This window comes from Triturus cristatus, chromosome 5_2 (genome assembly GCF_964204655.1).
Source record: "Triturus cristatus chromosome 5_2, aTriCri1.1, whole genome shotgun sequence".
NCBI classification, from domain to species: domain Eukaryota; kingdom Metazoa; phylum Chordata; class Amphibia; order Caudata; family Salamandridae; genus Triturus; species Triturus cristatus.
The window spans coordinates 480506271-480532869 of record NC_140588.1 but is presented as its reverse complement, the minus strand read 5'-3'; the positions used below and the strand labels follow the sequence as shown (position 1 = coordinate 480532869).

Sequence of the window (26599 nt, the reverse complement as noted above, 5' to 3'; positions counted from 1 at the left end):
ACAGGATACTGACCTAAATGAGGAGCATAGCTTCTTCTTAATCTATTATACTCCTTTACACAATTTGTATCAGCACTAACTTTTGATTCTTCAAAGTCTATCATGAATAAACCTGATAATGTTTTGACTCGTGACAAAGCAACATATGCCATACCTTCTTTGAACACAGTTGAACCAATGTTCACAAATGCACAATCTACAGTCAATCCTTGAGACTTGTGAATAGTTACAGCATATGCTAGAGAAAACGGAAACTGCTTCCTACGTACATATAAGTCTTTCACAAGCATGAAACGAACTGTACAACGACAAATATCTTTAACTTCATCTATCTGATCAAATTTTATTTTTAAACATTCAATTCCTTCTTTTTTCTGATAATTAATAAAACCCACAACTCTTCCCATCGCTCCATTAACTAAACCTTTCTCAACATCCAAATTTCTCCTTAAAAACACTCTACAGTTCATGCAAACATATAGATTTTTTTCTAATCCAGCTGTTTTGGAGATGTTCTTCTCTAGTGAGTCCAATTTATTTTTCAGTTTGCCTGTTACTGTGACAGTAATTCTTCCATCCTCAATTTTGTCCACTGCTTCCAATTTCCTGATCTCTTCCTTTTCCAATTTCAAAAGCTCCTCATTGAATATTGAGCATTCACGTAGAGTTGGCATTAAGCAGATGACACTTTTGTTTTCTGCAATATTCTTGTATATTTTCTCTGCAACTATTTCTTCCTTTGGAAATAAATTATGTAGCAGCCGACTCTGTAATGCTTTTTTGCCAACTTCTGTGAGTAGTCCAATTCTGATATCTTTCAGAATACTTCCATATTCTTCATCGTTTGCTTGCCTCATATTAGTTGTAAGTTCCTTGTACTCAAAGAAGGACCAAATATTTGTATTTCCGATGCTTCCCAATGACTTCTTCGTGTCTTCATGTGTCACAGTATTAAACACTGGTTGTCCTTTAACTGGAGTAAGTTGCAAAAGATCTCCAAAAACTATGACGTGTTTTCCACCCAATAACACGTCATAGTCTGTCTTCAAAATTTGCTGCATTCTTAAATGCACAAAGGCAAGCATTAAGTTTGATACCATGCTCACCTCATCAATAATGAGAACTTGCATCTTCTTCAATACTCGTGAAACTTCCAAGGATGCTTCTCCAGTTAGCTTGTTGAATTGTATTTTATTCTCATGCTCCACTGGTAACATTAGCAAACGATGTAAGGTGATTCCTTTTATGTTATATGCTGCTAACCCAGTTGGAGCAGTAACCACACAAGACAAAGTAGAATCCGTTTTTTGCTTTAGGTAGCTTCTGATGACTTTAATTAGGAAACTTTTTCCAGTGCCAGCTTGTCCGCTTACATACATCCTGATTGGATGAAATGATGTGCATGAGCACTCTTTTTTTACATGTAGAAATCCGTGATCAATTTTGTTTTTGATCTCTTCATAAATTTGTTGCTGCTCTTGATTCAGTTGTCTTTCCAAATTTTCTAAGTCTATAAATTCTTCTTGAGCTTGATTCATAGCCGTTTCCACTTCATTCATGGCTATTGATGCTTCATTTTCAACGATTGGTTGTCCTAGGGGATCTTGACTGTGTGTTCCTGAACTTTGGCTGTCCTGAGAACTGTCTCTAGCTATTTCTGCTGCAATTGTAGTTTCCTGTTCAATTTCTTCATTTAACATTTGCAGATAAGTTGTGAATGTATTGCATTGTATGCTGTCTTTGCAAGCATTAAATGAATCCTCATAGCTTTGAAATTCTCCCAGTAGTTCATCCTCTGTACGCCATGGTTTAAACAACTGTAAAAGAGCCAAGTAGTAAAATTCTTTCTTGTCGGTAGTGTCGCAACTCAGCTTCCGGTGATTTATCAAACTTCCTTTGGTTTGCTTCACCAAACATCCTTCTTCACCAACAACTTTATATTTTCCATTATTAATGTCTTCTGCAGCTTTCCGTGAATAAATGTAGTTCTGCAACACTTCATAGAGACACATGTTCTCCAGATGATGACTTCTCTTGGGATAATATGTGTCCAACATGTTTGTTTTCAATATATCTGTACTTTCTGGGTCATTCTCGGCCAAATATTCAATTTCTCCAACAGATTTCAGTACCCGATTTCTCATTGCTGCAAGGCCTAAACTTGCCCAAATTATTCTTCTTGACTTCGAGTAGAGACTTGCAGAAGATAACCTATCTGAACATTCGTAGGATCCAATTTCTCGATGCGATAACATCTTCAAACTGAAACTGTACAGCTTCTTACTGACAGTCTTCTCGTGAGAAATCTCTTCCCACATTTCCTTCAATTCAGTTTTTTCTGATTTCGTAATGTAAGACGTTACATATCGTGCAACAGCAATGGAATTGTCAGCTACATACTGTATATCCATGTTAGCGTTCCACATGGATAAAATGACTGGGTTGTAGTCATTTATATTTTTTGATTCTTCTTTTCTTTTAAGGTTGTAGGTATTCTTAGGTGATTTTCTTGTGATAGTATGTCTCACAGCTGACATAAAACTGTTTACTCTTCCATTTGAAAGAACAGGTCTAGGAAATCCAAATCGACATTTAGTGTAGTATTTTTCTTTGCTCTTGTATTTCCGTCGACAGTATTTTCCACACCGATGACTTTGGAAACGTAAAACTTGCTCCTTTAACTTGTTCTCTTCTGTGCTTTTTGGTATACCACATGTTGCATATTCTTCAATGTAAGATAACACTGCTTCATCAGTATCTGTTCCAAACTTTGGGGCATCCTTGATCCACAACAGCATATGAATATGAGGAGCACCTCTTGCCTGGTACTCTTTTCTCCAAAAGAAATCCACTACTTCTCCAAGGGGTGGATTTTTTTTATTGCAGATGAAGGACATCATAGCCTCAAATCTATGATTGAAATATCTGCAAACATTAACCGGATCCAATGAGCACAGTTCTCCTGCTGTCTTGTATTCGATGTTTTTAATGTTTGAATTGGCCTCTCGTAGAAAATCCAGTAAATCATCCCAAGCGTACTCGGCACAGCTTAGGGTAAGGAACCATGTTGGTGTTCCTAAATTGCGTAACATGCATTTTAGTTCACCATGGCGTCGGTACCAATATTCATTTGTCCCACGCTGACAAGCCATCAGATTGATCAGTTGTGTTTCCAAATGATCATCTCGGTGCTGCACTTTCTCCATAAAATCCTTAGCAGACACATTTTGTAAATGTACTCCACTTTTTAAAATGTGATTTACTGCATAAGACAGTGCAGACAAGTCGCTTTCAAATAAAAGATGGAACAAATAAGGAATACTTTGTCGAAATCTGGGATCTTCAGCATATAGTCTTGTAGTCCGATACTCTGAAGCTGGAATCTGTTCTGGACGTTCATCGTATCGTCCTCCTTTTCCCGTAGGAAACAGCTGGGGAAAACATCGAGCTTCCAAGCTCTCCTCCCATACACTCACGGGAGTTCCTTTTGCTTTCTTCATCTGAAAGAGATCAATATTGTCTCCCATAACTTCTTTCGAATGAAGAGGATGTATGCTAAAATGTTCATAAATTTCTTCTTCCTTCGTCTTGTCCACTTTTTCAATTTGTCCAGTTGGTGTTTCTGTGTCTTCTTGAAAATCTTCGTCTTCTTCTTCTTCTTCTATATAAATTGATTCATACCATTTGTTATTTTTTTTCAAATACAAATTTGCTCTTTGTACTTTCCGCACATCTACCAGCTCCTGCCAAATCTTCTTATTCTTTGTAGGTACACCATTAACCAGAATAATTAATGGTTCAGTTTCCAAAGTATCCGCATCAATAGTTTCCATATTTTTTTTCAAATCCAAGGGCAAATACATCACTCTACCTTTTAAACCTCTCAGTAAATCTGAAGGAGGTAATTTACCAGTTTTGGGCTCCATACGTACTATGGTCTGGAACGGATGAACACATTGAATGAGTATAGACTCATATGTATTTAATTCAGAAAGTTCAGCAGGAATAGCATCCAATTCTAAATTATTATGTACAGCTCTGGTCGGCATTCTATTTTCCTCTAACTTGTTGTAACAGTATTTACAAATACGCTGATCTTCACCCAATTCAAAACAATTTTCAAGAAATATATATGTAGCAAAATCCTTCCACTTATAATTATCTTCATTTTCACTCTTTCTGTAGAGATCAACATTCCTAGTTTGTTTTCTATAATGAGTTCTGCGGCAACAAATACAAGTAACATTTGGTCTTTCATTAGAGACTATTGCAAATTTTGTTATGTGATCATTAAATGTCTTACTTACAGAAGGTTCTACATTCTCTTCCACTTCTTCCTCATTTACTGTGTCCTTCTCTGCACTGTTTTGTTCAGGACCAAAGTAACAAAACTGAATTTCATCAACAACCTTCTCTACATCTGATACCGTTCCTCGGAACAGAGCCCTATTCAATTCATTTAACTTTATTGCTGGACTTTTGGCAAAATACAACCGTCTCACAAACTTTCTCATTTCAGTATGATGAACAGCCAGCATCCTAAAATGATGGAAAACACTATTGCACACTTTTCTAGATAGACAAGCCAGAGAATGACCCTGCAAACCAGTATTCTCTCTCACTCTGCATGGATCCAGACTTTGAAGCACCTTAATCTTCTGTTTTACACTTGTTTTACTATATTCTCTTAGAAACTCTCGAAATCTGTCAATAGATTCCTGACGCACAGTGCAAATACTACTACAATTCCAAGTGTACACTGGGGCTTTAGGACGTCTCCCCATTGCCTCATCTGCCATCACTTGTACCTCATCTCTTGGAATCATTATCTCCTTCTCCATTATGCAACCATTTTTTACTTCGTATGAACGACCTCTGGTGTCAACTGCATGCAGCAAACTATTACTTTGAAAATAGCTCTCTTCATTAAAAAAAGGTTCACTACTTGAACTATGCATCCACTTTCCTAAAAACACTTTACAAAAGTTTGTTCTGTTCACTACTCTTTTGCTTTTGCTTTGTGATTTCAGTACATTAACCATTTTATCTAATGTACGCATCCTATTCAAAATTAATATGAATAGTTTCCTTTTTAATTCTAATGCTTTTGCTGCAATGGCTTCAATTTCTTTTTTTCTCTTGAAATATTTTGCCTTTTGCTTATATTTCTTCACATCCTTTATCAAATTGCACATAACTCTTCTCTGAAACATTTTTCTACGTATCTCTTTAAACGCTGTTTTTCTGTTTATGTAAAACTTTTCAGTTGCAGAAGGTATATTTGCATTAACTAAATTCTCAATTTTTTGCTGTTCTCTTCGTTTTGTTACATTCTTTCCAGGACAGACATTTTGTACATTTTTCTTTGTTTTGAATATTTTTTTAAGAAATTGTTTTTTCTGCTTACCAGAAGATTTTTTCTTTTTCCCAACATGAGCATCTTCTACTAACTTTGGTCCTCCAGTTGTCTTCAAATATAGTTTTTTTTTTAGCGTTTTTTGAACTCGAGATTTTGTAGGCATCTTAAATTTTGTTCACTGTTCTTCAGCAATACCTGAAAAAAACAAAAAAAAAATCCTTTATTGTATTTAAATATATTACTACATTTCTTTTCACAATAGTCACAAAACGAAATTTCTTTGCCAATTTGAATGCACACAAACTGCTCTTTTTTTTGGGCAAGTGAAAATCACTTTTACAAACTGTCACATTATGAAACCACTTTTCAGATTTTTTAAAAAGCCCATGTCCAGAGTGCTACACTCCAGCAAGGGCAACCAGCCTTAGTGAAGCTGAATGTATTTGCATTACAGACTGAAACCTGAAAACCCCACTCGCTTGTAAATACTGTGCATGACTATACATGGCAAGCACATGGGTGTGTGCTAAGACTCTGCTTCTTCCCCCAAAAATTCGCTCCCCCTTTCCATCTAATGCAACTGTGAAATCACCAGAGCAAGACGCAATAAATCTCTGCCTATAATTCCTCTATGCACACAGAGTCATGTTTTCACATTAGTCCCAAAACGAAATTTCTTTGCCAATTTGAAAGCACACTTACTGCTCTTTTTTTTTTCGGCGCAAGTGAAAATCACTTTTACAGACTGACACATTATGAAACCTTTTTTTTTAATTTATTTAAATGCACATGTCCAAGCTGTTTTTTCAGACCACCACCATGTGTATTCTCGGTGACTGCCTACACTCCAGCAAGGGCAACCAGCCTTAGTGATGCTGAATGTATTTGCATTACAGACTTAAACCTGAAAACCCCACTCGCTTGTAAATACTGTGCATGACTATACATGGCAAGCACATGGGTGTGTGCTAAGACTCTGCTTCTTCCCCCAAAAATTCGCTCCCCCTTTCCATCTAATGCAACTGTGAAATCACCAGAGCAAGACGCAATAAATCTCTGCCTATAATTCCTCTATGCACACAGAGTCATTTTTTCACATTAGTCCCAAAACGAAATTTCTTTGCCATTTTGAAAGCACACTTACTGCTCTTTTTTTTTCGGCGCAAGTGAAAATCACTTTTACAGACTGACACATTATGAAACCTTTTTTTTTAATTTATTTAAATGCACATGTCCAAGCTGTTTTTTCAGACCACCACCATGTGTATTCTTGGTGACTGCCTACACTCCAGCAAGGGCAACCAGCCTTAGTGATGCTGAATGTATTTGCATTACAGACTTAAACCTGAAAACCCCACTCGCTTGTAAATACTGTGCATGACTATACATGGCAAGCACATGGGTGTGTGCTAAGACTCTGCTTCTTCCCCCAAAAATTCGCTCCCCCTTTCCATCTAATGCAACTGTGAAATCACCAGAGCAAGACGCAATAAATCTCTGCCTATAATTCCTCTATGCACACAGAGTCATGTTTTCACATTAGTCCCAAAACGAAATTTCTTTGCCATTTTGAAAGCACACTTACTGCTCTTTTTTTTTCCGGGCCAAGTGAAAATCACTTTTTACAATTGGAAATCACTTTTACAGACTGACACATTATGAAACCTTTTTTTTAAATTTATTTAAATGCACATGTCCAAGCTGTTTTTTCAGACCACCACCATGTGTATTCTCGGTGACTGCCTACACTCCAGCAAGGGCAACCAGCCTTAGTGATGCTGAATGTATTTGCATTACAGACTTAAACCTGAAAACCCCACTCGCTTGTAAATACTGTGCATGACTATACATGGCAAGCACATGGGTGTGTGCTAAGACTCTGCTTCTTCCCCCAAAAATTCGCTCCCCCTTTCCATCTAATGCAACTGTGAAATCACCAGAGCAAGACGCAATAAATCTCTGCCTATAATTCCTCTATGCACACAGAGTCATGTTTTCACATTAGTCCCAAAACGAAATTTCTTTGCCATTTTGAAAGCACACTTACTGCTCTTTTTTTTTTCGGCGCAAGTGAAAATCACTTTTACAGACTGACACATTATGAAACCTTTTTTTTAAATTTATTTAAATGCACATGTCCAAGCTGTTTTTTCAGACCACCACCATGTGTATTCTCGGTGACTGCCTACACTCCAGCAAGGGCAACCAGCCTTAGTGATGCTGAATGTATTTGCATTACAGACTTAAACCTGAAAACCCCACTCGCTTGTAAATACTGTGCATGACTATACATGGCAAGCACATGGGTGTGTGCTAAGACTCTGCTTCTTCCCCCAAAAATTCGCTCCCCTTTTCCATCTAATGCAACTGTGAAATCACCAGAGCAAGACGCAATAAATCTCTGCCTATAATTCCTCTATGCACACAGAGTCATGTTTTCACATTAGTCCCAAAACGAAATTTCTTTGCCATTTTGAAAGCACACTTACTGCTCTTTTTTTTTCGGGGCAAGTGAAAATCACTTTTACAGACTGACACATTATGAAACCTTTTTTTTAAATTTATTTAAATGCACATGTCCAAGCTGTTTTTTCAGACCACCACCATGTGTATTCTCGGTGACTGCCTACACTCCAGCAAGGGCAACCAGCCTTAGTGATGCTGAATGTATTTGCATTACAGACTTAAACCTGAAAACCCCACTCGCTTGTAAATACTGTGCATGACTATACATGGCAAGCACATGGGTGTGTGCTAAGACTCTGCTTCTTCCCCCAAAAATTCGCTCCCCCTTTCCATCTAATGCAACTGTGAAATCACCAGAGCAAGACGCAATAAATCTCTGCCTATAATTCCTCTATGCACACAGAGTCATGTTTTCACATTAGTCCCAAAACGAAATTTCTTTGCCATTTTGAAAGCACACTTACTGCTCTTTTTTTTTTCGGCGCAAGTGAAAATCACTTTTACAGACTGACACATTATGAAACCTTTTTTTTTAATTTATTTAAATGCACATGTCCAAGCTGTTTTTTCAGACCACCACCATGTGTATTCTCGGTGACTGCCTACACTCCAGCAAGGGCAACCAGCCTTAGTGATGCTGAATGTATTTGCATTACAGACTTAAACCTGAAAACCCCACTCGCTTGTAAATACTGTGCATGACTATACATGGCAAGCACATGGGTGTGTGCTAAGACTCTGCTTCTTCCCCCAAAAATTCGCTCCCCTTTTCCATCTAATGCAACTGTGAAATCACCAGAGCAAGACGCAATAAATCTCTGCCTATAATTCCTCTATGCACACAGAGTCATGTTTTCACATTAGTCCCAAAACGAAATTTCTTTGCCATTTTGAAAGCACACTTACTGCTCTTTTTTTTTCCGTGCCAAGTGAAAATCACTTTTTACAATTGGAAATCACTTTTACAGACTGACACATTATGAAACCACTTTTTTTGATTTATTTAAATGCACATGTCCAAGCTGTTTTTTCAGACCACCACCATGTGTATTCTCGGTGACTGCCTACACTCCAGCAAGGGCAACCAGCCTTAGTGATGCTGAATGTATTTGCATTACAGACTTAAACCTGAAAACCCCACTCGCTTGTAAATACTGTGCATGACTATACATGGCAAGCACATGGGTGTGTGCTAAGACTCTGCTTCTTCCCCCAAAAATTCGCTCCCCCTTTCCATCTAATGCAACTGTGAAATCACCAGAGCAAGACGCAATAAATCTCTGCCTATAATTCTTCTATGCACACAGAGTCATGTTTTCACATTAGTCCCAAAGCGAAATTTCTTTGCCAATTTGAAAGCACACTTACTGCTCTTTTTTTTTTCGGGGCAAGTGTAAATCACTTTTACAGGCTGACACATTATGAAACCACCATGTGTAACTACAACAAAAACAATTCCCATTTCTATTATTCATTTCTTAAGTTACCACATACATCCCCTCTCAAACTGTAAACTCACCTTTAAAATTAGTTAGTTGTGAAAGAAATGTGACACTCAGACAGCAGATTATCAGAGCCAGGATCTCTGTTGTGTTCACCTCTCTCCTCTCAGCAGAACCAGATAATGGCAAACTTTCCCTCTATTTTTCCACACATATACATGTAAGTTTCAAATCTCAGTGCTTCCCCCTTTTTTTCAAATGTAATCACACATTTCTATTGGTTGAAAACCAACCCTTTTCCAAAAGTACCCTTCCCCCAACTTGACTTCTGCCTAGTACCCTTCCCCCAACTTGACTTCTGCCTGCTACCATAGCAACAGCTCATGGAACACTGCTGTGTAGAGTTAGGTCAGAAGTTCGCCACACAATGTTTCAATTCCACAGAGCAAGAGTGCTTGACTTTTCAAACCTAACAGCAAATCCATAGTACTGTTCTTTGGTTACACATTTTTTTGTACCAATACAAAACATGCTTCTATTAATTTACACATACAGCCTAGTTTTTTTTCTAGAATGGTATGAAACAGCCAATCAGTTCTTTTTGTTTTGAAAAAAATATGTATGCCTCCATTTCCAAACTGTCTTTCTTTTCATATTGCCATTCTACTGAAAGACACCTCCTGAGTGCATCCAGTTCTCCTTTGAAGATGTTCACAGTGTGGATTGTAGGGCACAGCTATGTCTTCTGGAGTGAAAAGTTTGCAGAGAAAACAGGTATGGTGAGAGACCTTGCTTTGCCAAATGTAGACATTAAATGGATTGGTCAGAGAGGGTTAAAGTGGCACCAATTGATGCCATTGGTGAAATCCTTCATGCAAATCCAACACCCTGACCTCATAATAGTGCACTGTGGTGGCAATGACCTAGGCACTTTGACTGGGGTAGGTCTGGAAATGCTTATGAAGGACACCTTTGCACAACTGTTTACACTTTTCCCTAAAACTGCCTTTGTGTTTTCCAACATATGCCAAAGGCAAAAATGGAACTGGTCCAATCATTTCTGTCCGCAGATTGACAAAGCAAGAAAGCACGTCAACAAATCTGTTTCTGCTTTCCTCCGTGACTATGGTATGGGTGCCATTTACCACAACAACTTGCGTTATGACATGCAAGACATTTATAGAGGAGATGGTGTGCACTTCAATGATGAAGGGAACAGAGTCTTCCTCTTGAACCTTAGACTCTGCATCGGTACTTACTTGTAGGTACCACTAAAAAAATGACTTCATAAACACAACAGCTCTTTTTAGAGCTCCCTAATTTCTAAACTCTTAATTCGTCATTTCATTTATTCATTTTTATTTGTTTTAACCGTACGCTTACCGTAAGCTTACCGTACGCGTACCCCGTGATTTTTTTTAAAATCAATAAATGTTTTTTTTGTACTTTTCTGTCCTTCTTTGACCCCCTTACAAATGTTAGGGGGTCTGTAACTCTCCTCATTGCCCCCTTTCCTTGTTTTCACTGTTTTTTTTCTGAGTGAAACACACAAAATGGCGGCCGCCGCTTCCTGGTTTCGGCCGATTCGAATGTTTACTAAGATCTAAGGGCCAATCAGAATCTCGCTCGCGCACGCCATTTTTCTTCCGTACGCTTACCGTAAGCTTACCGTACGCGTACCCCGTGATTTTTTTAAAAATCAATAAATGTTTGTTTTGTACTTTACAGTCCTTCTTTGACCCCCTCACAAATGTAAGGGGGTCTGTAACTCTCCTCATTGCCCCCTTTTCTTGTTTTCACTCTTTTTTTTTCAGAGTGAAACACAGAAAATGGCGGCCGCCGCTTCCTGGTTTCGGCCGATTCGAATGTTTACTAAGATCTAAGAGCCAATCAGAATCGCGCTCGCGCACGCCACCGTACGCTTACCGTAAGCGTACGGTAAGCGTACCGTAAGCGGGCTCAGATATATATATTGATTTAAAGGCTATTTTCTCAGAATCTACTGAACAGATTTACACCAAACCTACAAAAGGCACTTCCTTGACCTAGGGACTACCTCTCTGCCACATTTTGAGTAATTCTGTTCAGCCGTTCGGGCTGTAGCTCGTTCTAAAGGTCCTATGGAAAAATGCATGGGAAAAACGCGTTTTGGGACCCCCCTTTTATCTCAGCCCCCGCTTGACGGATCCCCCCGAGACTTTCAGGGTAGGAGCGGAGCGTAGCGCCCCACCTATTTTGAGAAATTCGCGAGGATTCGTCGACCGGCGCCAAAGTTATTCAAAATAGAATGTTGAGGTTTTCCTATGGAAACGTGGTCCTAACTATAACTACCTACTGGCGACCGCCAGTAGGTAATATATATATATATATATATATATATATATATATATATATATATATATATGAGCACCAAACGCGTTCTCCCACTTCCTGACGGCGAGGAAGAAAGCACACGGACACCAAGTCGTGCTTCGAAGGATTTTAATGGAGGTCAGCACCCACACAGCACGCCATTATGCGTTTCGGCCACAAGGTGGCCTTGATCACATAAAGAAACTGCCATTATTATTTTCCTTATAAACTAAGCACTCTATGACTTTGTGATGCTTGTGATAATAGACATAGAAAAAATGTATCCATGGTAAGTGAAACCGATACAAAGTATACAAATATACTTACAATCATTACACCATAGATTAAAACAAGAATCCATAATATTGGCTTTGAATTGTATCTTTCTTTTGCCATCTTGAATTTTAGGAGATGTACAAAAAATGACATAAACGAACTAGTTCTAAAGTGCAAATGCTAGTTGTGCAAATACGCAGGTTCTAGTGCAATTTGTAGTAGCATTGAAGTGCAAGATATTCATAGTGCAAAAATGTATATATATATATATATATCACGTTTTTCCGTTACTGGCTGAATTTCTTCAAAGGAGGGACACAGACCCAACGTTTGGTGCTTACGATGATGTTTTAATGCTGCTCACCAGTCGCCATGACGCGTTTCGGCTTCCTTGAGCCTTGATCACATACATATATATATATATATGTATATTACCTACTGGCGGTGACCAGTAGGTAGTCATAGTTATGACCTAGTTTGCATAGGAAGAGCATTTTTTGTTTTGTTAATATGTGTAGCGCTGTTTGACAAATCTTCCTGAAATTTTCAAAATGAACTCACTTCAGCTGCTGTCTTGAAAGTTTCAGGATGATCCATCAACCGGGGGCTGAGAAAAAGGCAGGGTCTCAAAACGTGTTTTCCCAATGTTAATACCCATAGGAAAATCGAACAGCGATAATGCAAAAATTGCTGCATGGATTTACACCAACATTTAGCAGAAAGCTAGCTCTAGGTCCAGAAAGAAGCCTATTTGTGATTTGGTGTAAATTCGCACAGTAGTTTTAGAAAAGTAACTGAAATCCACATTTGTATATCTAGAGGCAGGGATCCTCTGCGGATCCAACAGTCCCTGTGCTGAAATCTGATTGGCTCCCAACACTTCCAGGAAGTGTTGGCAGCCATCTTGGGACTCGGCTTCAGCTTAAACTCACAAAAAATTTTAAAAATAAAAAAAGGGGACAGGGTAGGAATATTCTGGCCCACTAGGTGTAGTGGTGGGGTCCCACATGGACCTCGCTGTGGTTTAAAAACAGTTTTTTTTCCAATTTTGCTGCAGAATCACACATGGATCCGCAAATTCATGGCAAACTTGAAACAAAAAACATGTGTGGTCTCCTGCGCTCGTTTAAACTAAAGCCCCCGGGTGGGCCAGGTCCGGGGGATGCAGAGTTTACAAAAAATATTGGAGGGGAGTGCTTCTTTATGCTTCAGGGACCACCACCTCCCCGGGACTACATATACATATGGGGGGCTGCACAGACCCTCCGGGCCCAAGGGACCACCACCTCCCTGGAGCTTTTTTTTAGAAAAAGGAGAGGGCCGCACGGACATATGATCCTAACTCCTTGGCTTGGAGAAGGCAAAGCAAGTGTGTTTTCTTGGTAATTCCATTTGAAAAACAATCTGAAATCCTTTGTGGAGGTGACTGCATCATTGATGTATTAGAGCGTAATCTGTATGTGACTGTGATGAGTGGGCTCTTTCTTGTCCTCTCCTGGTGAGAGTAGAGTCCATGGTTCTCCCTTTAAATTGCTAGGAGTATGCAAATGTGGAAATCACTGGGATGCTTCCCCGTTTGGCTCCGCCTACCTTAGAAGTATCCAAAGGTCTTTCTGCCTTTTGTCAGGACAATGGACAGCTTAACAAGCAGCCCTCCAGCACGTTACCTTCTGATTTTGGTGAGGATTCTTGATGCGGAGGAATAGGAGATCACCACCACAAAGCAAAGAAGCACTTACTTCATATAGTTAAGAGGAAGGACCCTTGTTTGGTGAAGATTTACCTCTTTGTAGTCTCATCATCTTCTGTATAGGAGGATATATGTTATACATATTTCTGGATAAAGATGCACCAAGAACAATCACATTGCCAAAACGCACGCAAGGTCACTGGTTACATTTCCTCATGCTCCATTACACAGCTGTAGTGTAGAATACTTACTGGACATTTATACAAGGAGGTATTACTTAGTAATTAACCAATAGAAATAACTCCACTTAGGTAGATATTGTGTGCAAAACTGTGGATCCTTGTTGGATAAAGGGCAGGTGTGGTTCCTTTGTGTCACTCACACAGCTACTGACACACCCACACTGAAACTTAGAGAGCCACTCACACATTCAGGTGCTCACACACCCACTGAGACACTCACTCAGACACTCATGCACCCATTCACAGACTCATACATCCACTCACATAGCCACTCAGAAACCGACCCAGAGACTCACATACCCACTCACAGACCCACTCAGAGACTAATGCACCCAATCACAGACCCACTTAGACACTCATGCATTCACTCAGAGACCAACTCACACTCATGCAGAAACTCACAAGGCCAGACACTCTTACGTCTACTCACAAACCCACTAAGACACTCACTCAGAAACTCATGCACCCACTTAGACAACCACTGAGATGCCCACACTTACTCACACACCCACTGAGATATTCATGCACTCACTCACACACTCACTCTCAAAAGTTACAGGTTACAGTTAGGAAACAAATATGAAAAAAACTTATAAATTCACTGAAAAAAACAAAGGTTGCAGGGATGTTACAGTTAAGAAATAGCATACAAAACAATGTAGAAATTCACTGAAGAAAAGAAAGGTTACAGGGACATTATAGTTAGGCTCACATTTCACTCGTACAAAACCATAGAAATTAAGCAGTTATAGTTACCTGAGTGAACTATAACTTACACCCCCTAATGCACTGCTTATGACCTCACATATTACGTCACTTATGACATGGTCAGTGACATCACTGATGACATCATCCACAGAACCACTCACACACCCACTCACACCCCTATATAACCTCTCATATACCCATCTCACACACCCACACAACCATTCCCATTCCCATTCACAGATCCATACAAGTACTCACACAGCCACTCACTCATCCATAGAGCCACTCATACACCCACTCAATCACTCATAGTCACTCACATAACCAGTCACTCACCCATCCAGCTACTCATACAACCAATCACTCACACATACAGCCATACACTTACCCATACAGCTGATCACACACCCACATATTCAACCATACAGCTACTTACACAGCCAGTCACTCATACATACAGCCTCTCAAAACTGCCATTCATTCACCCCTACAACTACTCACATACCCACATACCCACACAACCACTTACCTCCCCATTCACACATCCATATAAACACTTACACACTTGCTTATTCACCCATACATCCACTCACACAGACACTCCCTCTCCAAAACAGCCACTCACATACCAACTCACTTAACCAAACCACTCACTCACCCATAGTCACTCATAAACCCACTCACTCACAAATACAGCAACTCACACACCCACTCACCTAACCATAGAGCCACTCATGCAGCCACTCAGTTACTGATGCAGCCACTCACACACACACACTCACCCATCCATGCAAACACTCACACAGCCACGCACTCACCCATAAAGCCTCTCACACACCCACTTATTCACCTACATAGCCAATCACACACCCATACAGCCATTCAGACAGCCACTCACACACAGATTCAATCACTCACACACCCACTCAGGGACATATGTTAGAAATAGTATCACTCATTTGTAGTGCAGAAAGAATAGTAATTGAACTTAGCTTAATATTTATCTATAAGTCTCAGAAATGTTTTTGAAACTCTTACAGACAAAACCTGAATGCGAGCGGGAAGCCACGTTGGACGGGATTGTAAAGGAAAGTTTATCATACTTCCCGGGGGCTTGGGACTTTGGCTTTACTCGTCTATATACACCGAGGTTTTTGGCTTACTTGTTTGTACTAGTGGCCATCTGGTACTCTCTACTCCTATAACCTTAGTTGGACTTGAGTAGCATTTTAATCTACTACATAAGATTATGATGATAATGGTCTTGTTGATTTTACATACTGCTAGACTTTGCGCCTGAGCCTTGAAAAAGTCGTATAACGATGAAACATGTGTCGGCTGTCATTTTGCCTCGCCTACATGCCAACAATTTGTCTAAAGATCCACCTATAATCAAGATTGTGCCATACCTACTGCTCTTCATTTAAAAATAAACTGTTTACTGACTGCTTGTCAGTCAGTTGGAACTCTTAATGTGCTGTGCTCAGCTCTTTGAATCTCTACAATTTATGTACTTGAAGTAATATTGTGGGTGGCACAATATTTGCACAATATTTGCATTGAGCACGCCGTAAAACATATTGAGTGTTTACATCTGCAAACTTAAAAGAGGGGCTGGCTGTGTTGTTCTAAAACACTGCCACCTTTTCTGTATAACTCTTACAGTAGATGATGTCATCAGTGATGTCATTTGAGATGTCATCCATGATGTCTCAGACCATGTCATGAGTGGTGTAATATGTGAGGTCATAAGCAGTGCATTTTGGGGGTGCAAGTTATAGTTAGCTTAGGTACATTTCTATGGTTTTGTACAAACGAAATGTGAGCCTAACTATAACGTCCCTGTAACCTTTGGCTTATTCAGTGAATTTCTAAGTTTTTTAAAATTGCTGTATCCTAACTATAACTTTCCTGTAACCTTTCAATTTTTAAGTGCATATTTGTAATATATATATTTTCTAAAGTATGATGTAAAAACACACCATTTGTAAGCACTTTTTCTTAAAAGATTTATAGTAAAGAGAATTCCTCCACGTGTCCCTCGAGTGGTGGTTTGAATGCATGAATGAGTCAATGGTTAGATGAATGGATGACAGCACACGGTTGTTGGAGTTACTGCTTGGCTGTATGAAGGTGAGTGCATGGATGAAAAGGTGAGGGAGTACAAGGATGGATTGGTGAGTGCAAGGTTAGATGAAGGGGGCAAGGGCAGTGTTCTGCGGAATCGGGGCTGCATGAGAAACACTTTATTGAGAGGAGCAGTGGGAGGGAGTAGGGGCAGTGTACAGAGTAGGGACAATGTGGGAGGACAGGCGTAGTGCACGCAGAACAATCACACTGTTCATGGTACACAGTATGTTTGGGACAAGGTGTGCATGTCTGGGCAGTGTCTGGAGCAATAGGGTTATGTAAGCAGCAGTGCATGAATACCAATAGTAGTGTGGGCCAGTGGCAGTGTGCACATCTTTGAGCGTGTGTCAGGGGTAGTGTGTTGGGGGTTGAAACAGTGTGTGAGGACATAGACAGTATTAGGGCAGTATACACAGTATGTAAGCAGCAGTGCATGAATACCAATAGTAGTGTGGGCCAGTGGCAGTGTGCACATCTTTGAGCGTGTGTCAGGGGTAGTGTGTTGGGGGTTGAAACAGTGTGTGAGGACATAGACAGTATTAGGGCTGTATACACAGTATAAGGGCTTTTTACAGATGCAAACTTACTGCAGAGCAGTAGGGGCTGTGTACTGGCTGGGACAGTGCATGCCAGGCATTATTTGAATGTGATATGAGGGTGGCAGGAGAGTGTAAGCAGTACCAGGACATTATGTCTGGGGCACACGCAGTGAAATGGCATGGGCAGTGTGGAGCAGTGGGTAAAACATCATTAACTCTCAAACACCTGTGCCCTGCTGTGGGCATAGCCCAATGCCCACAGCAGCTCCACTCATATATCAGAGGGAAAAGAACCTCAAACACACCAGTGCCATTAGGGTATGTTCAAATGATGGTGCACACAGTAGCACATCTTATAACAAGTTACCCTAGGAGTGCCTGCAACACTCAGGTATCATATCCTAAGAGGTACCTCCCATACCCAGGTATCCACTGCCACCAAGAAAACTACCTCGTACAACCCTCTTCACCAAGGCAGGACCTTCTGCATGTGTCAGCACTTCAGTAGCCACCTAGTTTCCCAAGTCCAAGTTTGACTAATTAGTAACCCTGGGCGTAGTTCGCGAAGTAGCACTTCGCGAAGCTACGCAAAGTGCACTTCGCACTACGCGAGCTACGCGTAGCACTTCGCGAACAGCGTATTACCTTGTTCGCACTGTGCCAGATGTCGTTTTCAATGATTGCACAGTGCGGACAAGCAACCGGCACTGTGCAATCTTTGAAAATGGCATCTTGCACAGTGCGAGCTGTAGTTTTCTGCTGCTCGAGTAGATTTTTACTCGAGCGGCAGCTTTCTCAACGCGAACTGGTAGTTTCTCATCGCGAGCGGCCGCGAGCATACGCGACCACTCGCAATGAGAAACCTGACCTCCTCGCATTGGGAATCTCGCCGGGAGGTTTATTTTCCATGCTCGCGATCGCCAACTTAATGTTGCTGATCGCGAACAAGGAAAAAGTCTCCCCGGGATGTCATTTTGCTTGCTCGCGGTCACCAACTTGATGTTGAGGACCGCGAGCAAGCAAAAAATGACCGCAGCACTACGCAGCACTACGCAACACTACGCTACGCGTGTTCGCACTGTGCTACGTGCAATTCGCGTAGTGCGAAGTAGCGCGAACTTCGCAAACTACGCGAGCGTAGCGTAGTGCTTTGCCCAGGCTTACTAATTAGTCAAACATGTTTGTTCTCCTTAGAATTCTAGGATTTGCAGTGCTAGTTTTATAGTGGGGTAAATAAGATTACAAGTCCCTGGAGCCTAAGAAAAAAGTGAGACTGGCCTAACTAGTCCCGCTTGACCCTGGAAAACTTGGCAGCTATGTCTTTCATGTCTGGCTACTACATCCCTGGCTTGCAGTAAAGGTCCCATATTACCTCCCCATCTGACCTTACTATCACAGGTCTTACATCTGTGAGAGTCAGCTCCTCCCCGCAGCCTTAATCAAGCTAAGCCAAAAAGACACACAAACAGCTCCCATCCCTGTGGGATATAAAAACCCTGACCTCATATCCTGAAACAGTGGCGGCTCCTCAGCTAATGCGGAGGAGCGTCACTCCACTGCTCGTTGAGCAGTGCAAAAGAAAAAGAAAATGATAATAACAAGAAGTCATTATCATTTTATGTTTCTTCGCGGGACTCCAGCCAGGTGGGGCGGGCGTGGCTGGGCTCACCACCATCAGAGGGAGTAGGAGTGTTTTGCACTCCCTTACTAAGTGTGCATTACGGCTTGGCTGGCCTTCTGGGGCCAGTCAAACAGTCATGTGCTCTTGGCATGTTCTCCACTGGGCTGTATTATACAGCCCAGTGGAGAACATGCCCAGCCTCCCAGGTACAGCCTGAGCGGCCAAAAAGGCCGCTCTGACCAATCAGAGTCCGGGAGCCTCGGTGCTTCCAGTGGCAGAGAGCAGGGATGGAGGAGAGATGTGCGGTGGCGAAGAAGGTAGGTTTATTTTAAATTTTATTTTTATGCCTCACCCCCAACACCACTCCCGTACAGAGGCAGTCACCACTGTCCTGAGATCCTGAAGGTTCATCGTCATGTAGGATCATTAGATGGCATATGTCCAGGATGTGCAGGTAGGTATGTTATTGCCAAGGGTCTGCCCTAGCGGCCTTTTTATTCAATTCTGGTTGAACAGAGCATTTGAGTCCCTGCATTAGTGGGACCAGCTCCTGTCCCTTATTGTTGGCATAAGAGTTTCGTGAAACAAAGCCGGAGTGTCTCTGTTCTCCGGGGGGCACCCCAGGTTGTGATCAGCCGTGTCTCTGACTGGGGCCCCAGGGTTCAGGAGGCCACGTAATCATTGCCTGAGCCTCTCAATTGGAAGACTCGTGCCTGGGTGTGATTAGTGCTGCCATACACTGCTTAATTTGTAAAAGAGATAAGTGCCAGGGCCCTCTGAGGAGGCCACTGAAGCTTGCACCACCCATTACCCCGCCAGAGCTGCCTAGGACAGTACTAACACAACTACTAACGAATATGCTCTTACATGTGTGACAATTCAGACTATTCCAGGCCATCCCAAGCTGTAAGAATAGGTTGGGTGGCAGGTATTAGTCATGTTTCAATTAAATTGAATTAATAAACAACTGTTGTTGTGCTCATCTGTAAATTAGACAGACAGCACCACCATGTGGCAGACTGTCATAAGTGCCGGTGTTTACAATTAAGTGCCGTGCCGGTGCGGTGCATGGAAACCACTGGCTCAAATTAAGCACTGCTGCCATATGTGGGGTGAAGGGACAACAACTTCAGACAAACGCTGGTCACGTCCAGGTACACTCGAAAACTGCACGTTTATTTATGCAACTGAAATACAGAACAAAAACATCCACGGGAAAGCCCAAGCTGTACACTGACAGGACTACAAGTCCCACTGAGAGCTGCGGCTAAAAAAGCAGAATAGAGGCACTTGAACCTTGGTAATACAGAGAAACAGAATGATAAAGTCTGCAGCAGAATTCACTTGATCGAATTGCCATTTTGGAACTTATTTTATCATTATGCCCACAAAGGAAAACAAGAACACATACAAAAGGGCGAAAATAAACTATTTAATGAAAACTAAAATACACACTTTCCGATTTGTCTTGGAAAGTTTCTAAACTTTGTAGAATTTTCTAATAAAATGTTCTAATCTCATTTTACTTTTACAGTAATAAAACTATTGTTCAAATATTTTTTACCACAGGTTTCATTTTCAAATACTCAACAAAAAACAATTCCAACAATCACTTGAATACAACTTTGCTGAAATCTGCCATCGAAAGAAGGACCTGAGCAGAGGGCCTTCAGTTAATGGCATGAATTTCTGGCAGATATTTTTATGGAAAACAATAGGTTGTGAAGAGCTAAGGCTATGTTACTTTAGATAAAGGTCAATAAATGTTTTATTAATTTTCTAAATATACTTTAGCTTAGTTTATCAAATACATTTTGTAAGTAACCCAAAAAATCTATTTTGTTGGGAAAAATACAACCACTTTATGAACAAATTACATCATTTTTAATGATCTTTTGTGAACTTGTCTCACATTAGTGCCCTACGTATGGCTCTAGTCTGTACAACCCTAAAGGCCGTTCAGCACAATCCCTTCAGCACCTGGTATCCTCACAGGCTGTGTCCAGACTCCACAGCAACCTCACGGGGAAGGTTGAAAGCAGGGAAAGAATGGGACATTGGGCAGAAAAGAACAGATGCAAGTGGTAGTGGGGAGGGACAGGCCTGCAGCAGCTCCATGGAACCTGTGGTCTGCACCTGTATCCTTGGGCCTCCACTGCAATGCAAGGATAGTTCACCATCCCCGCACTGCAAAGAAAGTCATAGTGTAACAAAAAAGATGACACTCCCCTGTATGCTCATTCATCTGACTGCAGCTCTTATGAAATGACCATATGCTGGTACACTGTTGAAATTCCATTTCTCACAGATGACAGTTACAATCAGCCAATCAATTATTAGCTGATAAATGAGGGCTGGCCAATGCGTGAATAACATTAATAGCAACCAATGGCTTACATGGCAGACCTATTGCAACTATTTCTATTTAGATCAAATTATTTCTACGAGACAGCTAGATATGTATGTGAGCCAGACTTAAGTTGTAGCAAAGAAACACTTGTACAGAAAATATCACATTTTGACTCATACTCAACAGAAAACAGCTCTTAGCTCCATGCTTTGATGCTTGTTTCTGATCCAGGGAGGACCTGGCTTGGCAGTTCTGTCTCGGCTGTTCCCATGAGGAACAGGGTCTGGACTGATTTGCATATGGCTGGGTCCTAACAGGGGTGGCTTGGTGAACAAAAGAACGATGGATTAAACCCAGATCTCTATGACTGAGGTGAATGTTTGTATTGTTTAGCATTCCATCCATAATTTGTTCCTTTTTCTGTTGTCACCCGAAGTAGGAAGGATATGCCAGACGTGGTTCCCTTGCTCACTGCGTCACTAGATTCAAGCTAGCCTGGCTAATGAGTGGTGATACCCCAAAACCAATCCCAGGATGCTTCTTTCTAGTCCAGGGAGAACCTGGCTTGGCAGTTCGGGCTGGACTGTTCCAATGAGGAACACGGGTCAAGACTGATTTGCATCTAGCTGGGTCCAAACTGGGGTGGCGTGGTGAGCAAAGAAATGATGGATTAAACTCAGATCTTTGTGATTAGGGGTGAATGTTTCCATTGTTCAGCATTCCGCCCATTATTTGTTCCTTTTGCTGTCTGCTGTTGTAGGCAAAGGGAAAGCTGTACACCATCTCCTACATTCTCTTTACAAACGATCAGCTCTTGATACCAGCGTTCCTACCTTTTGAACGCAGGGCCGGACTGGCCATAGCGGGCCCCAGGCATTTCCCCGATAGGCCGCTAGGGTGGGGGCCGGTTTTGGGCCCCTGGGGGCCGTTTTTGTTACAGGGGGTCGGCAATATCGGTTCACTGTAACAAAATCGGCTGAAACCGGCCCTCGCAAACTGCTTGGCTGCAGTTTCAGTTTCTGTTCCCAGTCCGCCCTGTTGGGACGAATGAATAGCTCTAAAGGGAATCTCACTGAATCTCAGTGGAACAGAAGCATGCCCATGTGCTAAAGAGGTGTAAAGGATACCAGTGGCACATTTGCAATTCACTCCTTAGAGAAGCACAACACACCTAGGGCCAGATTTACTAAGGCTTTGCACCAGCACTAGCCCAATAAAAAGTGATGGAAAGCAGTAAATCCTATTTACTACCCAGAGCATACATTTATTTTGCGCTTCAGAGGGGACCTTTTCAGAACACTAAATCCACTTGGAGTCACTTTGCATCACTCTGCATCAATGGGGCGTTACTGGGGGCAGATCAGTGCACACACCCAGCGGTTTTTATGCAAGCCCTGATCCATTGAGATAGACTGGACTTTACTTGAAGCAGGCGCAAACAAGGGAATATGTGTTAATTTCTCAAGATAATCAACATATTACAGGGGTGTTGTAATGCACAGGACACATCCAGCGACTCATTTACAAGCCCCTTGCGCTGCCGTGCGTCACTTCAAATATGGGAAAAAGTGAAGTACCGGCGGCGCAAGGGGCTTGTAAATAAGCCCACCAATGCGACTGACATTTTTGCTCATGACCGTGTGTAGGAATTTGTACCTGGAGGGTCTGCTCACTCCACTGTGTCATGATGCGAGGTTACGCATGACGCAAGGTACCCTGTTTACGTACCAGCATAGGGGATGACAGCAGCAGCAGGCCAACCGTAGGAGATATGGCACCGCGGTTGTTTCTCTCGTTTTTAGGTCTCACATACGCAGCGCGACAGGCGCCATGCGCGAGCCCCTGTGAGAGGCAGGGATGCTCTGGTCTTAGAATGCTATGGCATGTTTGAGGGTAAACGGGGCCAGTGGCACCTTTCTACTGCACTCTGAAGAGGGGTATGACTGTATGTGCACATTGCCTCGCCAGCTAAAGGGGGGGGCATGATAATGAGTTCAGGTGACCGCAGCGCCCTTACAGATGCTGAAGGTAGCTGACCCTTCCCACTGTGCATGCCCGGCACACAAGAGAGCACCGGCTCCAGAGACGGAGGTGCAGATAGCTGTGATCCTAAGGCAGGAGATCAACAGTGCTTACCCTCACTGCCCCTACAGCTCCCCAGCATCAGTCTTTGTTTCACTGTCCACCTGAGGTCTCTGAGTCCTTGCCATCCAGAGGATGTTCATCTTTAGTGTCTCCACACCGTCACTGCTCACCACGGGTTCTCGCTCCCTGCCCATCACAGCCCCCTCATTGCCTGCCACAAGCCCCCTCCTGAGACTAGCTCACTACCCATCACCTTTGGTCTTCCCTCAATGCCCACCATAGGGCGCCCTGTCACTATACACTCCTGACCATAGCCTCCCTCTTTTCGTTCCGGAGAGCAGCTCCTCACAGCCTACCACAGGACCCTGCAATACCCACTCATGTGCCACATCTCACTGGCATCCAGAGCACCACCCCCACTGCACCCTCCACATCTCCACCATGAAGTTCTTAAAATTTTATTTTCTCCCCTTAGCGTGGCTAACAAATGAGGAGCAGAGCCCACTTACACTGAGGGGTCATTTCTGCAACTTGTGTTTTGCAGTCTGTTCCTTGTGGTGTAGTTGTAGCAACAGTAAAGCACAAATAGTTCCACGAGCGCCAGAGCGTGTCAGAGGGACCCACGAGCGTCCACATGGGACCCGGATGTGTGTGTGCTCGTTGCCCTGCTTCACGTCTGCAGTGAGTTGTGCACAGTAGGACATACCGAATTGTGACTTTTGCTGGGCAGTTATAAATATTCATAAAATGTAAATATTATTGCACGGATAACTAGGGATTTGTGAAAAAGCAGGATATTTTATGTTGCCGCTCTTGATTGGTATTTTCTCAAACCTAAGTCAATATTTTTTTTATTTTTTTGTCCGTGCAAATAAACTGTTTCGAACATACTAGCAACCCGCTTTTATCACTTTGCACGTTGAGCGCTATCCAAAGATTATGATATGTGCGTTTTTCCGTAGGCGTAGCAGTGTACGCATGTAGGAGCATTACAAAACAAGCATTGGCATAGCCAATAGGTCTCGCTTTTGGGACCTTATGAGTGTTTAGTTATCCAGCACAATATCCTTGGTGCAATAACATCAACTGTTGCATGGCTAAACCCTTATAAGGTCCCAAAGGCGAGACCTATTGCCTATGCCAATGCTTGTTTGCATAGCAGCTAATTTAGATGCTGTGCGGTGTTTAGTGAAAAAGACTCAAACCAGGCACTAGCCTTTCAAACAGAGTTTGTTATTGGGTAGCGCAAGTAACTGAACTGTAAATGCGTTGTTCGGGTACAGTTAGTTTATACATAACGCATGAACTCCTTGAATACTTCTTCACGAGGAACGCAAAAAATACACAAAGATTGGATGCACGTCACATTTACAATGGATTACTTGAACTGGACATTTAGGTACTTACAATTTAATGATATCTGCTCCAAACAATTCAACCACAGCTATGCAGAAGTCCCTTAAATGTAATTCCTCTGTAAAACATAGAAAAAATAGTGTCACTTTAAAAACACTTCATTCACCGTTATACACTGGCTGAATCTCCTTAGTTAAAATAATGAAAATATTGAGTATTTGCTGTCTATACAAAAAGATAAACTGGCCTTCGTAGCTGCCATTTTAGTATTCTGATTGTTGGGCTCCATCTTGAGTCATTGTTTGCAGAGGGTCGGTTTTCATGTGACTTTGGTACCTGTCCCCTTGAGTCATTGTTTACGGCGGGGGGGGAGCTTTCACTGACCTTGGTACCTGCCCCCCTGAGTCAATTGTTTATGGGGGACCTTTCACTGACCTTGGTACCTGCCCTCCTCCTGAGTCATTGTTTACAGGGGTGGGGGAGCTTTCACTGACCTTGGTACCTGCCCTCCTGGCTCATTGTTTACGGGGGTGGGAGCTCTCACTGACCTTGGTACCTGCCCTCCTGAGTCATTGTTTACGGGGGGGGGAGCTTTCACTGACCTTGGTACCTGCCCTCCTGAGTCATTGTTTACGGGGGGGCTTTCACTGACCTTGGTACCTGCCCCCCTGAGTCATTGTTTACGGGGGGAGCTTTCACTGACCTTGGTAAATGCCCCCCTGAGTCATTGTTCACGGGGGAGCTTTCACTGACCTTGGTACCTGCCCCCCTGAGTCATTGTTTACGGGGGGAGCTTTCACTGACCTTGGTAAATGCCCCCCTGAGTCATTGTTCACGGGGAGCTTTCACTGACCTTGGTACCTGCCCCCCTGAGTCATGGTTTACAGAGGGTGGGCTTTCACATGCTGCTCTGTAAGATAATGAAAGGATTGCTTGGGTTTTATGATAATTTAAGCTATGCTGTATTTGAAAGTGAATTATAATATGAACTATAGAATCAGTCCAGTAATCTTATTACTGAGCTTAGCTGGTGGTGTGGGAGAACATGAGGGAGGCGGTATAGTCATCTGCACTTTGCGTTACAAGTGCCATGGCCTCAAGCACACTGATATCTGTCTCTGTAAGGAGTCTAGCTTCTTGATATGACCACTGTCTCTAAGTGAATGGTCAGATACTAGCAATACATGATACAGTATTAATGTGCTTGTTTGTATGCACGAGTTACGCATGGGTGCTAGAAAGGAACAGAATAGAGCGCACCAGTGGCGTAACAAAAGTTTAAGGGGCCCCCCTGCAATGTACACAGAGGGGCCCCCACTCCAGATTTAATACGGAGCGCTCAGGTTTAAGTACTGTGCTGAGGGGGTCCCCCTGCAACTTGAGCCCCCCCGCACCGCGGGGGATGCGGGGGCCTGTGTTACACCCCTGGAGCGTACTGGAAATGAACCGGGAACAATTAAATAAATAATGTAATCTATCTTACTTCGTTTACATTGTTCCCATGGCACTAAACTTGGTAAGATGAAAGCTTAGGGACCCGTTTACAAAAGATGTGGAAATCTACAAACTGTAGGTTCATCCAGCAAATGGCATAGATTTAAACATTTTTCACGATTCACAGATTCCTAATCAGCACACCTAGAAAATCTAAGCCTGTCTTTGATTTTCAGTTCACCATATTAAACAAGCATTAGTAATGCATCGGTTTCGCCTATGTAATGAATAATGAGTTGTTGTCATCAGTCAACATCGAAGATGAAGGGACAAAGGAAAGAGCTCCCTGACAAGTATCACAGGAGTGGAGAGGATGTGGTGCAGCAGCCGGAAATGCTGAATTGAGAACTGAGGATCCCGATCCGAGTCCCGGCGGTGCACCATTCTGTGCAAATCACTTAATGTGATAAATTGCACTATATAAATCTGCTGTAAGACGAAAAAGCAGAACGAGGCAAAACTTTATAAAAAAATTATTCCACCAAAGTG

General features: G+C 42.2%; 1 protein-coding gene across 1 annotated transcript in view; it reads right to left on the bottom strand.

Moving 5' to 3' along the window:
* Window positions 1-26599, bottom strand: part of AOAH (acyloxyacyl hydrolase) — a 780853-nt gene that overhangs the window by 608382 nt on the left and 145872 nt on the right. Inside the window, exon 3 of the mRNA XM_085607471.1 lies at window positions 24668-24734. Coding sequence (XP_085463597.1) covers window positions 24668-24734 — 67 coding nt within the window. The remainder of the gene's footprint in view (window positions 1-24667; window positions 24735-26599) is intronic.